The sequence below is a fragment of the Dendrobates tinctorius genome, unplaced genomic scaffold (assembly GCF_039654945.1).
Source record: "Dendrobates tinctorius isolate UK_male_01 unplaced genomic scaffold, ASM3965494v1 ptg000214l, whole genome shotgun sequence".
Taxonomy (NCBI): Eukaryota; Metazoa; Chordata; class Amphibia; order Anura; family Dendrobatidae; genus Dendrobates; species Dendrobates tinctorius.
The window spans coordinates 5,443,606-5,457,477 of NW_027361881.1; the positions used below are offsets into that span (position 1 = coordinate 5,443,606).

Here is a 13,872-nt window from a genome sequence, read left to right on the forward strand (position 1 = left end):
CTGACTCTTGTGACTGACCCTGTGACGGCCCTTCCTGGCCCTGTGTCTGACCCTGTGACGGCCCTTCCTGGCCCTGTGTCTGACCCTGTGACGGCCCTTCCTGACTCTTGTGACTGACCCTGTGACGGCCCTTCCTGGCCCTGTGTCTGACCCTGTGACGGCCCTTCCTGACTCTTGTGACTGACCCTATGACGGCCCTTCCTGGCCCTGTGTCTGACCCTGTGACGGCCCTTCCTGACTCTTGTGACTGACCCTGACCCGCCTCTTGCTTTGCGCTCACCTTGTCGCCTTTCCCCTTTGCAGAGCACCTGGTTTCGCCCTCTGTAGGATCACATGCTGGGAGCCGCGTCCTCACAGGGTGGTTCGCTCTGCTTTCGTCACTCGTCCCCTCCTTCATACGCTCCTCCACTTCTCCAAGACTGAAGATTTGGGGAACCAAAAGCCAAACTGAAGACTCTTCCCATCCTCATCCATAACTGCTCGTGGGGAGAAGGCAGCGGGAAGGGGAGAAGGCGGCGGAGGTGTCTGCACCCCGGGGTGGCCATGCTGACAGCTCTTGTGCCCTGTGGTGGAGTTTAGGGGGGAGGGGGGAGAAGAGCAAAGAGGTGAATGGAGAAGAATCTCCTGGACCCGGTGCCCCCCACTGGGGAGACGTTGTCACCTGCGACGCCAGGACCAAAACATTGGACTTTTTACTTCCTGGCACTTTGCACTGAACATTTCAAGGCTATGGAAGGGCAGAACTGATGCTGGGGGATGAAGATGGGGAGGGGCGGTGTTGGCGCACTGGTTGGCTCTCCTGGCGTCTTATCTAAACCAGGGTTGTTCTTTTGTTTTTCCCAGTGCTTCCCAGTATAAAGCTTTGTAGATGGCGAGTACTGTCGGACTGGCCTGGGCCTCTCGGCGCACTGTCGGACCGCACTGGCCTGGGCCTCTCGGCGCACTGTCGGACCGCACTGGCCTGGGCCTCTCGGCGCACTGTCGGACCGCACTGGCCTGGGCCTCTCGGCGCACTGTCGGACCGCACTGGCCTGGGCCTCTCGGCGCACTGTCGGACCGCACTGGCCTGGGCCTCTCGGCGCACTGTCGGACCGCACTGGCCTGGGCCTCTCGGCGCACTGTCGGACCGCACTGGCCTGGGCCTCTCGGCGCACTGTCGGACCGCACTGGCCTGGGCCTCTCGGCGCACTGTCGGACCGCACTGGCCTGGGCCTCTCGGCGCACTGTCGGACCGCACTGGCCTGGGCCTCTCGGCGCACTGTCGGACCGCACTGGCCTGGGCCTCTCGGCGCACTGTCGGACCGCACTGGCCTGGGCCGCTCGGCGCACTGTCGGACCGCACTGGCCTGGGCCGCTCGGCGCACTGTCTCCAGCAGAGCTGAGGTTTTTGCACAGGAGGAAGGACGATGTCGGAGTCCATAGAGACTGCTGGGAGCGGAGGGAATACAGGGAGGGGTCTCGCTACCCCCCACAAGAGGTTGTTTTGGTTTCTGCCAATATCCCATCCCCCCGGTAATATTATAATTAGTATGAATTAATTTATGCTGGACGAGCTCAGGAGCCGTATTCCCAGGGTGGTTTGCTGGGGTGTCTCCCGCCAGACCCTCCTAATTTTAACCTCTGGGTGGCTGGTTGTGAATTTTTTAGTGTCACTTTGTGTATGTTCTGGTGGTTTAGCCCCGTTCATTGCTGGATTTTTCAGGGAAGGGGCATCATGCCCATCACCCCCCATCTGTTAACCCTTTGTGCACTCGGTATTGATCACCCTCCTTTTTCACCCATTACATTATTGGGGGGGGGGGGGGGTTACTTTTACACTCTGGACCGTGTAGCCTCTAAGTGAATGGGGTCCTGAGTGGGTTGTGACCCCTGTTATGTCAGACTTTTTACCTATCCCCCCAGTGTATGCCTCTTCCCTCGAGCTCAGCCAAATAAAGCTTTTTGCACCGTTCCAGTTTAGAATCGGGAGGTGTTGGGAGCCGGATGTTGTATTTATTTGGGGGGGGGGGGGGGCCTTGTTTTTTGTACACAGCCCGTTCTCCACATGTGGAGACATCTATATCTTATACTGGTGGCCGCTGTTGCGTGATGTAATGTTGTCGCCACCTGGAGGACAGTGTAGGTAATGCAGTCTCCTGTTTTCGAACTTGTGGCATTTACACCCTGGTATTTGGGGGACTGTGTCTGAATTTAGGGAGCAAGCAGGTGCCAATAGATAAATCACTTATTTTTCTAATCCTGTTACAAGTGCGTGCTTGTGTAATCTTAGGATGTGGGAGACCTTTGCTTTTTTTGGGGTACAATGCTCGGACCCCAGGGCCCCTCGCGGTGCTGCCAATCTAATCAATCACTTCTCTTCAGTTTGCATGTGTGTTTTTTTTTTCTTATAAACGGTTGCACTCACCAGTGTTACAGTGCGGGGGGCTTACTGGGTGTTGCTGGAACGAGCCCCCATTTTGTATATTGGATGGAAGAAGAGGGGAAACTCCTCGTGGCCAAATATTATTTGCCCTATTGTGACCTTCCTTCATTATTTTTGTTATTTTCTAGCGGGGGGGGGGGGGGGGGCGGCGGCGAGCTGCGGACTGTGTTGTATATCTGTTGTTCTTATAATAAAGGATGGCTCTGCACAGAGTCCGGACTGTGATGGCCGCGCAGGCTGCTGCTGTACGAGTCGCTCGTTTTCTTCCCCACCGGGCACTGGAGTGTGCAGAAGTATACACGCGCTGACCTCATGTATACTCATGCCCCCCCTGATATACAGCTGATCTCATAGCTCCCTGATCTAATGTCATTTCTGCCCCTGTTCAGGAGTCCTGGTCTGCAGAACTAGCAATCTAAGGTCGGTGTGGAGACCTCTAAGGGTGTGTGCACACATTGCGGATCTGCTGCAGTTCCTGCTGCGGTGTACGGTACCATTTAAGTCTTTGCAAAATGAAGAACGCAGTGCACACGCTGCAGATTTTTCCGTGCGGATTTGCTGCGGTTTTCAATCTGCAGCATGTCACTTCTTTGTGTGAAATCTGCAGTGGTTTCACACCTGCTCCATTGTACAGGTGATAAACCACAGATAAACCGTAGGTCTTTAGACAAATCTGCACGGAAAATTCCGCAGCAGAATCCGCAACGTGCGCACACTCCCTAAGGGTATATGCAGACGTTGTGGATCAGCAGCAGTTTTCCATGCGGTGTTAAAGTACCATGTAACCCTATGGAAAGCAAAAACCGCTGTGCACATGCTGCGGAAAACTCCACTCGGAAACGCAGCTGTTTACTTCCGATTCTGCAGCGGTTTTACACCTCTTCCATTATAGGAATTTGCAGGCACAATCCACAGGTAAAACGCAGGCATTTTGACCTGCAGTTTCAGCCTGGAAAAAGCCGCAGATGAATCCTCAACGTGTGCACAGACCCTAAGGATTCTGCTGCAAAATTTTCCATGCGGATTTTGAAACCGCCACAAATCCGCGTGGAAAACTCTGCACCGTGTGCACTGTGGCTTTCATTTTCCATAGAAAATAAAGGTACTGTACACTGCCGCAGAATCCGCAACGTGTGCACCCATCCTATGACTCTCAACCCACTGCTATCCCCCATCTGACACTGTAGTATGAGAAAAGTATACATGATGGGGATGTGGGGAGTTGTCCCCCCACCACAAAAAAACAAACGTCTAGTAATTTGGCTGTAGCCTTTTATGAGAACTTGATTGCAGGATTTCTCCTTCATGTGCAAAAAAAATATACAAATCCAACTACAGAAGAATAGAAAGTAAAAGAAAAATAATTCTTAACCTATGGAGAAACTCTTCACAACTGCATACTGGGAAGAGTAATGGTAAAAGAAGGGAGAAGTGTAAAAATATGCAACGTAGCAAAGATTGTGTCTAGCTGGTGAATCTGAGTGTTAAAGTTTATCTGGTGTTGTTGGATCTTTAGTCTTACAAGATGTAGGCTGCAGTGTGTGTGTGCGCGCGCTAACACCACGAGGTGGCAGCAGAGTCTTTCAGAGCATTCATCCAGTAGAGCAGGTTCAGGTGTTAGGATCTGCTGACACCTTGTGGTGGCATTTAGCACTGCACCTAGTAAATACAGTACCAACTGCAGGAATGTATTGTAGTGGAGGGAGACCCTGGAAAGCCACGGGTGCCGTACTGGAGGGAGACCCTACAGGCGCTCCATAGACTCTCATACACCACTCTATTATATATTTCGTGCACAAACAGGAATAATCTGTTGTATGATAACTCAAGAGCTTTATTTTGGTTTCTTCCCCTTTTCTATACACTTGTGTGCTGTCATTCTTAAAAAAGTGAAAAAGAAAATATTTTTTACATTTTTCACAGCTGAGTGTTTGTTACAGATGTATCGGACGGTGGAAACCACTGAGACACTGATCGTCACTTTTATAAAAGACTCGTTGGGATTTGTTGTGGTTCTTTATTGAAGCTTGATCTGAACAGATGAGCGGTGCCCGATGTACATTCTGGTGATGTCCGTGTTCTCATACATTGTAGCGAACCCTCAGCTGTGGGCATTAGGATACAGTACCATATACTGACTGTTTTGCCATCTGCAGCAGATGGAGTTTATTTGAAAGCAGTTTTTCCTGATTTCCCCAGTTCTGTGTTTTCACAGCTGGAATTGGCTGATAACAGGGAGAAATAGCGAGTGCTCAGCCCATAGGAAGCAGCCACAGGGCCGGATCACAGTCACTGTAATGGATCCGCAGAAACGGAAGAACACAGGCAGAAAACATGGCGGGCTGAACTGTCCTTGGATCCAAGGGGGCTGAGACATTAGTGGTCTCCATCCTGTGACTCTTGTAAAGCGACATCCCCCAGGAGACTCTGCCAGCAGGATCCTGGGAGTTGTAGTTCTGCAACACGTCACGGTGTACATTAATGATCCCACCACATGGATTGATTTAGAGATGCAGATATTAGGTCTGTCACCGGCCGTGGGGGTCTGCAGTGCTCACCTTCAGTGCGTTTCTCAGTTGCAGCGAGAATCCCATCGACTTATTCAAGTTCATGTTTGAGGTAAAGAGTCCAAGGATTCATTATGGAAGAAGTAAAGGAAAGCCGTATTTACAGCGGGGTCCGGAGGAGATCAGGCCGACCCCGAGGCCGCGTTACTGCTGGTGCCCCGCCAGTCTCCGAAGCTGAAGAAGGTGCTTCCTCCATAGGCGATCATCACTAGGCAGGCGAAGAACTGGGGGAGGCAAAATGTCATCACTGAGAGCAGATCTACGGCCTCCGTATTCGACCCGGCCCCCCCGATCTACGGCCTCCGTTTGACCCGGCCCCCCCCGATCTACGGCCTCTGTTTGACCCGCCCCCCCATCTACGGCCTCTGTATTCTACCTGGCCCCCTGATCTACGGCCTCTGTATTCTACCTGGCCCCCTGATCTACGGCCTCTGTATTCTACCCGGCCCCCGATATACGGCCCCCGATCTACGGCCTCCCTATTTTACCCGCCCCCGATCTACGGCCTCCGTATTTTACCCGCCCCCGATCTATGGCCTCCCTATTTTACCCGCCCCCGATCGACGGCCTCCCTATTTTACCCGCCCCCGATATATGGCCTCCCTATTTTACCCGCCCCCGATTGACGGCCTCCCTATTTTACCCGCCCCCGATCTACGGCCTCCGTATTCTATACGGCCTGATCTACGGCCTCCTTATTTTACCCGGCCCCAATCTACGGCCTCTGTATTCTACCCGGCCCCCAAAATACACCCCCCTTATCATACCCCGTCCCCCGATATACGACCTCAATATCTTGTGATTTTTCACCTAAAATCCATGCATTTATGCAACACTATAAAGTCCTCGCAGTCCTACATATCTACATTAACCGGCCCCAATGTGTGAATTTTCAGCTGTTGCAAAACTACAACTCCCAGCATGCCCAGATAGCTGGAAGGCCAAAAGTACAAGTGAAAAGGTTCTCCACCCCGACAGCAATGGACGGTGGTCACTTTTGTAGTTGCAGTGCTCTGTTATACTTTATCTCCCCTGCAGGGCGCCCTCTGGTGGTAATGTGCAGCTGAGCAGGAGGTAAAGTGTTGGGAAGTTTTGGGGCTGGCGAGTGCTTCACATCTCTTTATTTGCATATCAAGTCCGTGGAGCCTCATTTAAGAGCCTCAAACACGGGACTAGCCAGATCTTCCTCCAGGGAAGGACCCAGCCAAGGGGCGGCTCATTTCGGAAACCACAATTACCACCATATTAAGTGGCCCTTTAAGTCAATATCCAGCTCTTTACGAGTTTACAGATATGACAAGGGAAATACCAAGGCCAGGTATCCATCCACAGACAGCTGTTTCGGGGTGTTGCCCCTCATCAGTGCGGAGTAGGATTCTGGCTAGGTGGGAGCAATTCCTAGTAGACCAACATCACAAAACAATCACTGACCTCAGGGAGACCAGTCAAAGAAAACACTGCGGCAGCCGGCAATGTCATAGCTGTAAACGCGTAAAGAGCTGGATATTGACTTAAAGGGCCACTTATTATGGTGGTAATGGTGGTTTCCGAAAGGAGCCACCCCTTGGCTGGGTCCTTCCCTGGAGGAAGATCTGGCTAGTTCCGTGTTTGAGACTCTTAAATGAGGCTCCACGGACTTGATATGCATATTCGTATTTCCCAGGGAGCATTGCACCTAGGATTTCACTGATTGAGCGCCTTTGCCGGCTGCCGCAGTGTTTTCTTTGGTCTCCCTGAGGTCAGTGATTGTTTCACATCTCTTGATATCATGGGTCTAGATGTGATTATTTTGTGATGTGAACTGGAGGCCAGGGGTGAGGCTGCGGGGGGTGCAGAGGCCGCAGTCCACCTACATGGATCTGAGTAAAGCGACGGCTTCATGGCCACATTACGGTAAGATTATCACACTGCAAATCACAGAGCTGTAATGAATGTGGCCACACTGCGTCACGACAGGCACCAAAGTCCAAAGCTGCAGGATCAGCCTAACAGCATTCACCATCGTCCATTGTGAGTCAGTGTGATAGGACACGTCTGTACATATACACAGTCGCCACTAGGGGGAGCTCACTACACACAGATTTATACAGCCACCACTAGAGGGAGCTCACTACACACAGATTTATAGAGCCACCACTAGGAGGGGGAGCTCACTACACACAGATTTATACAGCCACCACTAGGAGGGGGAGCTCACTACACACAGATTTATACAGCCACCACTAGGGGGAGCTCACTACACACAGATTTATAGAGCCACCACTAGGAGGGGGAGCTCACTACACAGAGATTTATAGAGCCACCACTAGGAGGGGGAGCTCACTACACACAGATTTATAGAACCACCACTAGGAGGGGGAGCTCACTACACACAAATTTATACAGCCACCACTAGGAGGGGGAGCTCACTACACACAGATTTATAGAGCCGCCACTAGGGGGAGCTCACTACACACATAGAGCCGCCACTAGGGGGAGCGCACTACACACAGATTTATAGAGCCACAACTAGGAGGGGGAGCTCACTACACAGATTTATAGAGCCGCCACTAGGGGGAGCGCACTACACACAGATTTATAGAGCCACCACTAGGAGGGGGAGCTCACTACACAGAGATTTATAGAGCCACCACTAGGAGGGGGAGCTCACTACACAGAGATTTATAGAGCCACCACTAGGAGGGGGAGCTCACTACACAGAGATTTATAGAGCCACCACTAGGAGGGGGAGCTCACTACACACAGATTTATAGAGCCACCACTAGGAGGGGGAGCTCACTACACACAGATTTATAGAGCCACCACTAGGAGGGGGAGCTCACTACACACAGATTTATAGAGCCACCACTAGGAGGGGGAGCTCACTACACACAAATTTATACAGCCACCACTAGGAGGGGGAGCTCACTACACACAGATTTATAGAGCCGCCACTAGGGGGAGCTCACTACACACACATTTATAGAGCCGCCACTAGAGGGAGCGCACTATACACAGATTTATAGAGCCACAACTAGGAGGGGGAGCTCACTACACAGATTTATAGAGCCGCCACTAGGGGGAGCGCACTACACACAGATTTATACAGCCACCACTAGGGGGAGCTCACTACACAGATTTGTATAGCCTCCACTAGAGGGAGCTCATTACACAGATTTCTACAGCCACCACTAAGAGCCTGTAGTCTGTGGAGGAAGGTGTGCTGGTGTATTTGCTCCAGGAGAGTCACCGTTTTTTTTTACACCCAGGAATCCCCCCCCCTCTCTCACTCAGGAAAGAGAGTGGTGTAGTGGATGAACTGTGGGGCTGAGTCTCCGTCTCCCACCCCTCAGTCTAAGCCGGCGAGGGGTGGGAGCTCATTGCTACCAGCAAAGAGGGACACCAGATCCGGCAAGGCCCGAAACATGGAGGAGCCCAGGAAGGCTGCAAAGCCCCTAAGGCTGAGGCGAGGGCCGCTGCAGTGTCTCCTCCCGGAGGTGAGCGGAGTACTCGCAGAGGTGCAGAAGGATTGGGGCACTAGGGCCGCACGGGAGCTGGTTACCAGCTATGGCTCCAGCATACATGTGTACCTCTGCGAGTATGAGGAGGCTGGGAAGACCCTGAGGAGATGAAGGAGGCGAGGCAGGCTGCAGACAGAGCCTCCGCACAGAGAAGTCTGCCCTAACAGCCAGGATATCCAGCCTGGGGACCTGTATTGAGGGCATTGAAGCCCGGAGAGCGGCCATATTGGACAACAGCGGGCCTTTCCGGGAAAAATTGGCGAAGGAGGACCAGTTCCACAACATGGCTGCTGCAAAGGAGCCAGAGGGGTCTCGACGTCCGACCCAGGTGGAGGAGGTGGACCATGTGGAGATGAAGGAGGCACCATACCCACCTGGGGGCTTGGTAAGTGATCTCCAGGCCACGCACAGCGGGATAGATCCAGTGCAGGTCCCACTCCCATCAGACAATTGTATTTCAGGGGGTGATGTGGATGATAGCAGCAGCGATAACAGCAGTAGTGGGGGTTGTCTCGTCCTGCAGCAGATCCATCAGAGTCCCCAGTATATTATGCCCACCTGAAATTTGGGGATGAGGACTGCGGGGACGAGGCAACCAGGAGGGGGAAAAAGAAACAGAAAAAAAGGAGGAAAACATCGGAGGAGAGGTTGGTGTTTGTCCCCCTACCTGGGATCCCCCCGGGACCTGCAGTGGGTCCGGTGCGAGGGAGCGGCAGCGACACAACAGGAATCCAGAGCCTCACATGCTGCCCTGCAGCAAGCCAATCCTGAGGCTAAGTCCCACTGCCGCTCCACTCAGCATGCTCACGAGACGATCTCCCATTGGAGGTCGAGAGTCACATGCTCAGGTCCTTCTCTAGATCCGATTGGTCCATCTCAGAGATCTGGAAGGTCCCGGCAGCGCTCGGCCATGCGCTAGTATAGACTCTACTTGCTACCTGTGTGAATGATGGCGGATGCATGTGCCTGCGACTGACTCATTAAGACTCCCCTCCCTCTGATATTACGAGTGTGGATAGGGACTTGGTATTAGAGTCAGTGCCAGTCAGTGGCATGATACAGGCCACAGTGCATATCTTCACCTATCTAGCGTCCGACAGCGCGCCTCCTCTGGGCACTGACATATAGCGGCTGAGTCAGTCGCTGCGCTGCAATCAGCAGCATCTGTGGGCGTCCGCGGTAGCGACGCCGCACACACGGTCTAGACGGACCTTGACCCTCTGCTTTGGGTTCAGCTCCTGTGACCATTCACCGTGCGTGTAGTTCTCTGAGACCTGTGAGTCCAACAGGCTCAGTATTTACGTTTGTTCCAAGCGTCTCTGTGGAGATAACAGAGTACGCCCTGTGCACACCGGGTGACGTTCAACCAGAGGTGCGATGTACCACCATATTGTGCGTCACCATTATCTAGCAGCGGTGTAACACTGCACGGTGGACCCCGGGCGGCAAACGCACTTTCTGTTATTTAATATTTAGTGCGTTACGCCGTCCCTAACAAGTACAAGTCATGCGGGCGCAGGTCGCCATCTCTCCTGGCTGTAGCAGAGGGGGCGAGAGTGGGCACGCGGCTGCAGAGCCAGTGTGCGTAGTCTGGAGTGTGGCCCTGTGGCGGGCGGAAGCAAAACCTGTGGAGGTGTCCAGGCCCGATCCTCGGTGAAAACTGGGGACGGCCTGGCGCCTGCTGCTGACGCTCGGGAGGTGGAGACTGTGGGTACCTTGCCGTTGGTCGCCGCTCCCCGCAGTGTTGGCAGTGCGCTGTCAGCCGGGGCCGCATCATCGGCGGCGTGTGCTGTGGTGTCGGGGCCCCCCACATGCAGATCCGATGCTGGCTCAAAGTCAGGGACCCCGGCACCGGTTATCATCTCGTTGCCGCAGCCATTACAGCTGCACCTACCGGCCCGGACTGCACCCTCGCTGGAGAGGGTCGCACCACTGGGGTCCTCTGCATGTGTGGCACCTGTATCTGCGGGGGACCCGGTGGTGAAGTGCACACAGGAGCGTGGAGATGGTCTGCAGGAGAGGCTGGAGCAACAGTCTGCAGCTGCCAGCACATGCTCTGCTGAAAAGCAGGGTGTGGTAATTAAACCCTGCAGTATCACTCTTAAAGGGGCAGCTGCACTCCAAATAGCAACTGCCCCAGCAGAAAGCAGTGTAAAAAAACCCAAATGGAAATGTAAATAAGAATGGAAGTGATGCAAGTGGTGTGAATAGTGTGTGACAATGGTGGAGGCTCAGGTGTTGGACAGGCGGTTTCTGCTGGAGGTATGGTTGGTGTGAATTCTGCTAGTGAAAATGGTGAGGCTGAGGTCAGTGAAGTGGAGATGGTTGACTCTGAGGTTGAGAGTTCAGGGAATTTAGGGGCTGGTCCATCGCCCCCCCCCTCACCTGCAGGCACCATTAGTTATGTGGCTGCTGCAGGTGGGATTCTGCGGGGTCTTCCTCATCTCCAGACCCAGGGAATGATGCTTTTCGCCGCCGTTTCCCGGAGGCCCTCAAAAAAAGGGTAGCGGACGATCAATGTAGAGGGAAGAGAGGTGGAGTTGTCCTACTGGCTAGATAAGCTTGGTCTAGCTGCCTTCCAAGAGAAAAGGGAGGGGAGACTGTGTGGTCCCTCCCGACAGCCGGGCAGGGGGTCCTCCAGGAGAAATGTGGTTCGTCTTCGCTGGAGGGGCGATGAGGCATGTCCATCCAGGACAAACGTTGTGAAGCTCCTCATGAAGATGGACTTCAGGGCTATTGACCTCTTTGCTCTGATACATCCTTTTGGGACCTCCACCTTTGATATCAGCTTTGTTCGGCCGGGGGGGCTTGGAGCTCTTTCGGTCGAATTATGAGCTGGTAAAGGAGGAGCCCGGCTGGTGTGGGTTTGCCGTGGAGGCAATTTCTCGCCAAAGTGGGCCGAAGAAAGTGACCGTTTTAACATGTAATGAGTCTCCTTCTGGCATCGACATAATGACCTGGTTGACCCGGTACGGCGAGGTTGTGGAGGTCCCTAAGAAGAACCGGGACGATTTTGGCATCTGGTCAGGAGGCTGGACCTTCATGGTAAAGTTGAAGCGTTCAGGGGCCACTGTCACCCACATCCCTTCTTCGGCTTTCCTGAGAAGGGATCGGATTCTGGTCTTCTACCAGGGGCAGCCGAAAGTCTGCCACAGGTGCGGTGATCCTCGCCACTTCAGCGCGGGCTGCAAGGTGCAGAAATGTGCCTTGTGTGGCGAGGTGGGTCACCTCGCCACATCCTGTGGTGTCATTCAATGTCACCTGTGTGGTGATCTAGGTCACCCATTCAGCCGCTGCTCTCGTTCCTTCTCTAATGCCATGGCCGGGCGGACGGGAGCCGCGAGGAAGTTCTTGGTGGTGCAACCTCTGCAGAGGTTGGAGGTGGCAGCGGGGTAGGAGCTGAGGGGCCGATGAGGAATGGCAGGGCTAGGGGCCCCTCTTACCAGCGGAGGCAGGCAAGGCGTCAGGAGGGCAGGGGGCAGGAGGAGCCTCGGGAAACTGGGGTAATGGCTGCCCCCTCCTCCGAGGCGATGGCCCATGTCACTGAGGCCCCAGGGGAGGAAGCGGTGAATGAGGAGATCAGACGGATGGAGAATGAGGAGGTGGCTGATCTCTCAGATGCCTCCCAATATGAAAGTTTTGATGAGGATGGAGGGGAACAGCCAAAAGAAAGGGGTGACAAGGGAACCAAGAGTGCCAAAAGGAAAAAAAAGGAAAAAAAAGAAGGGAGATGGAAAATCTCCCTCCCTGACCAAGGTGCCTAAGGAAGGTCCCACCGACTCCCCTCTGATCCCCCTCTCTAACCGGTTCCAAACCCTTGACAACCCTGCTGAGACGGGGGTGAGGTTCCGGAGGTAACATCGGGAGGGTCTTTGGGAGGGGGCGGAGTCCCTTCTCCAGAGGGTGTGTCTTCCTCAGGAGGTGGGGCCAACCCTGGGTCCGGAGATGAGAAAGAGGCGGGAGGGAAGGATACCTCTGTCTCTCTGAAAAGAAGAGGGGGGGCTTCATCGTCCGGAGATGAACGGGCTAGGAAAATGGGTGGGGGGGAAGAAAAAGGCCATCTAACTTGATCACTTATGATGGCGGCACCCACCCCGTTGACTCTGGCGACCATTAATGTCGCTAGTATAAAGTCTGATGCGGCTAGATTTGCGGCCTTTGATTTTCTCACCCGATTTGAGGCTGACATTTTGTTTTTGCAGGAAACCAGACTTACGGATGTGGGGGACATACGCAAGGCGGAGAGCGAGTGGAGGTGCGGGCCCTCATACTGGTCTCTTGCGGCCAAGCCGTGTAGCGCGGTGGCAGTCCTTTTTAAGACTGCATCGATTTGAATGCTGGAGAGTTATCGAGGTAGAAATGGGGAGGTGCCTGGTCTTAGACGTCTTCATGAGCGGACAGGAGCTTTGGTTCATTAATATCTATGGTCCACAGTCAAAGTGGGGCCGTAAATGTCTCTTCCTGAAGATTAAGCCCTATCTTTTTACGAGCCGGCAGGTGGTCTTTGGAGGTGACTTTAATACTGTCACAAGGCTTCGTGATAGGGGAGGCTCCATTGACCGGCTGGGTTATGATAGTAATACTCTTAATGGCATAGCTAGTGACGCTCGCCTGGTGGATGTCCACATCCGGCACACCCCAGGTCACAGTGGTTTCACCTTTCATAGAGGTAGCTGGAGGTCTAGGATAGACAGGTTTTTTGTGAAGGAGGAAGCCATCTCTTCAGCAGTGTCCGTTCTTGAGGTGGAGTTCTCCGATCACTGTCTGATTTCTTTTTCTCTGAATGTTTCAGAGACCCCTCGGATGGGAAAAGGACTATGGAAGCTGAATTCATCCCTCTTGGAAGAAGCAGAGATAAGACAATCCTTTGAGGACTTTCTTCAGAGCCAGGTACCACTTTTGGATCTCTGTAGCGATAAGTCAGAGTGGTGGGAGAGATGTTCAAGGAACGGGTTGCAAGTTTCTTCCGCCGGCTCTCGAGCCTCAGGAGCCTGAGCAGGTACCGCCTGTATCAGGAACTGAGGAGGAAACTCGAACAGCTCGTCTTGACTGGGGGTGACCGTGAGGAAATCTCCAGAGTGATCTGGTGTCAGTACGATAGGCACACATCTTTGGTTTTTGAGAGGGATTTCGGGAGGTACCGCTCGCCCGACCCCTACAGAAACTGTAAGATGTCAGTGAGTTGTAAGGTGGTGACAGGTTTGGTCGACAGTACGGGTTCCCTGAACAGATCCAAATCAAGGATCCTGGAGGTGATCAGATCTTTCTACTCACACCTCTTGGGGAAGAGGGATCTGGATCGGAACGTGATGTCGGCTGTCCTGGCCCGAAGCCATCCCTGAGGCAGGGGATGTCCCCTCGCTTCATGTTTTGACAGAGGAAA

At 53.5% G+C, this 13,872-nt stretch overlaps 2 protein-coding genes across 4 annotated transcripts in view; one reads left to right on the forward strand and one right to left on the reverse strand.

Annotated features, from left to right (window-relative positions):
* ZNRF1 (zinc and ring finger 1) overlaps positions 1-2,670 on the forward strand; it is a 35,780-nt gene extending 33,110 nt beyond the window's left edge. Inside the window, exon 5 of the mRNA XM_073554965.1 lies at positions 304-2,670. The gene's annotated coding sequence lies outside the window, so the exon portion shown is untranslated. The remainder of the gene's footprint in view (positions 1-303) is intronic.
* A 1,565-nt stretch (positions 2,671-4,235) lies between these two features.
* The window catches only part of PLLP (plasmolipin), a 38,795-nt gene continuing 29,158 nt past the window's right edge, over positions 4,236-13,872 (reverse strand). For all 3 annotated transcript variants that reach the window (XM_073554963.1, XM_073554962.1, XM_073554964.1), the window contains exon 4: positions 4,236-5,213. In XM_073554963.1, the coding sequence (XP_073411064.1) occupies positions 5,112-5,213 (102 nt within the window). In that variant the 3' untranslated portion in view covers positions 4,236-5,111. The remainder of the gene's footprint in view (positions 5,214-13,872) is intronic.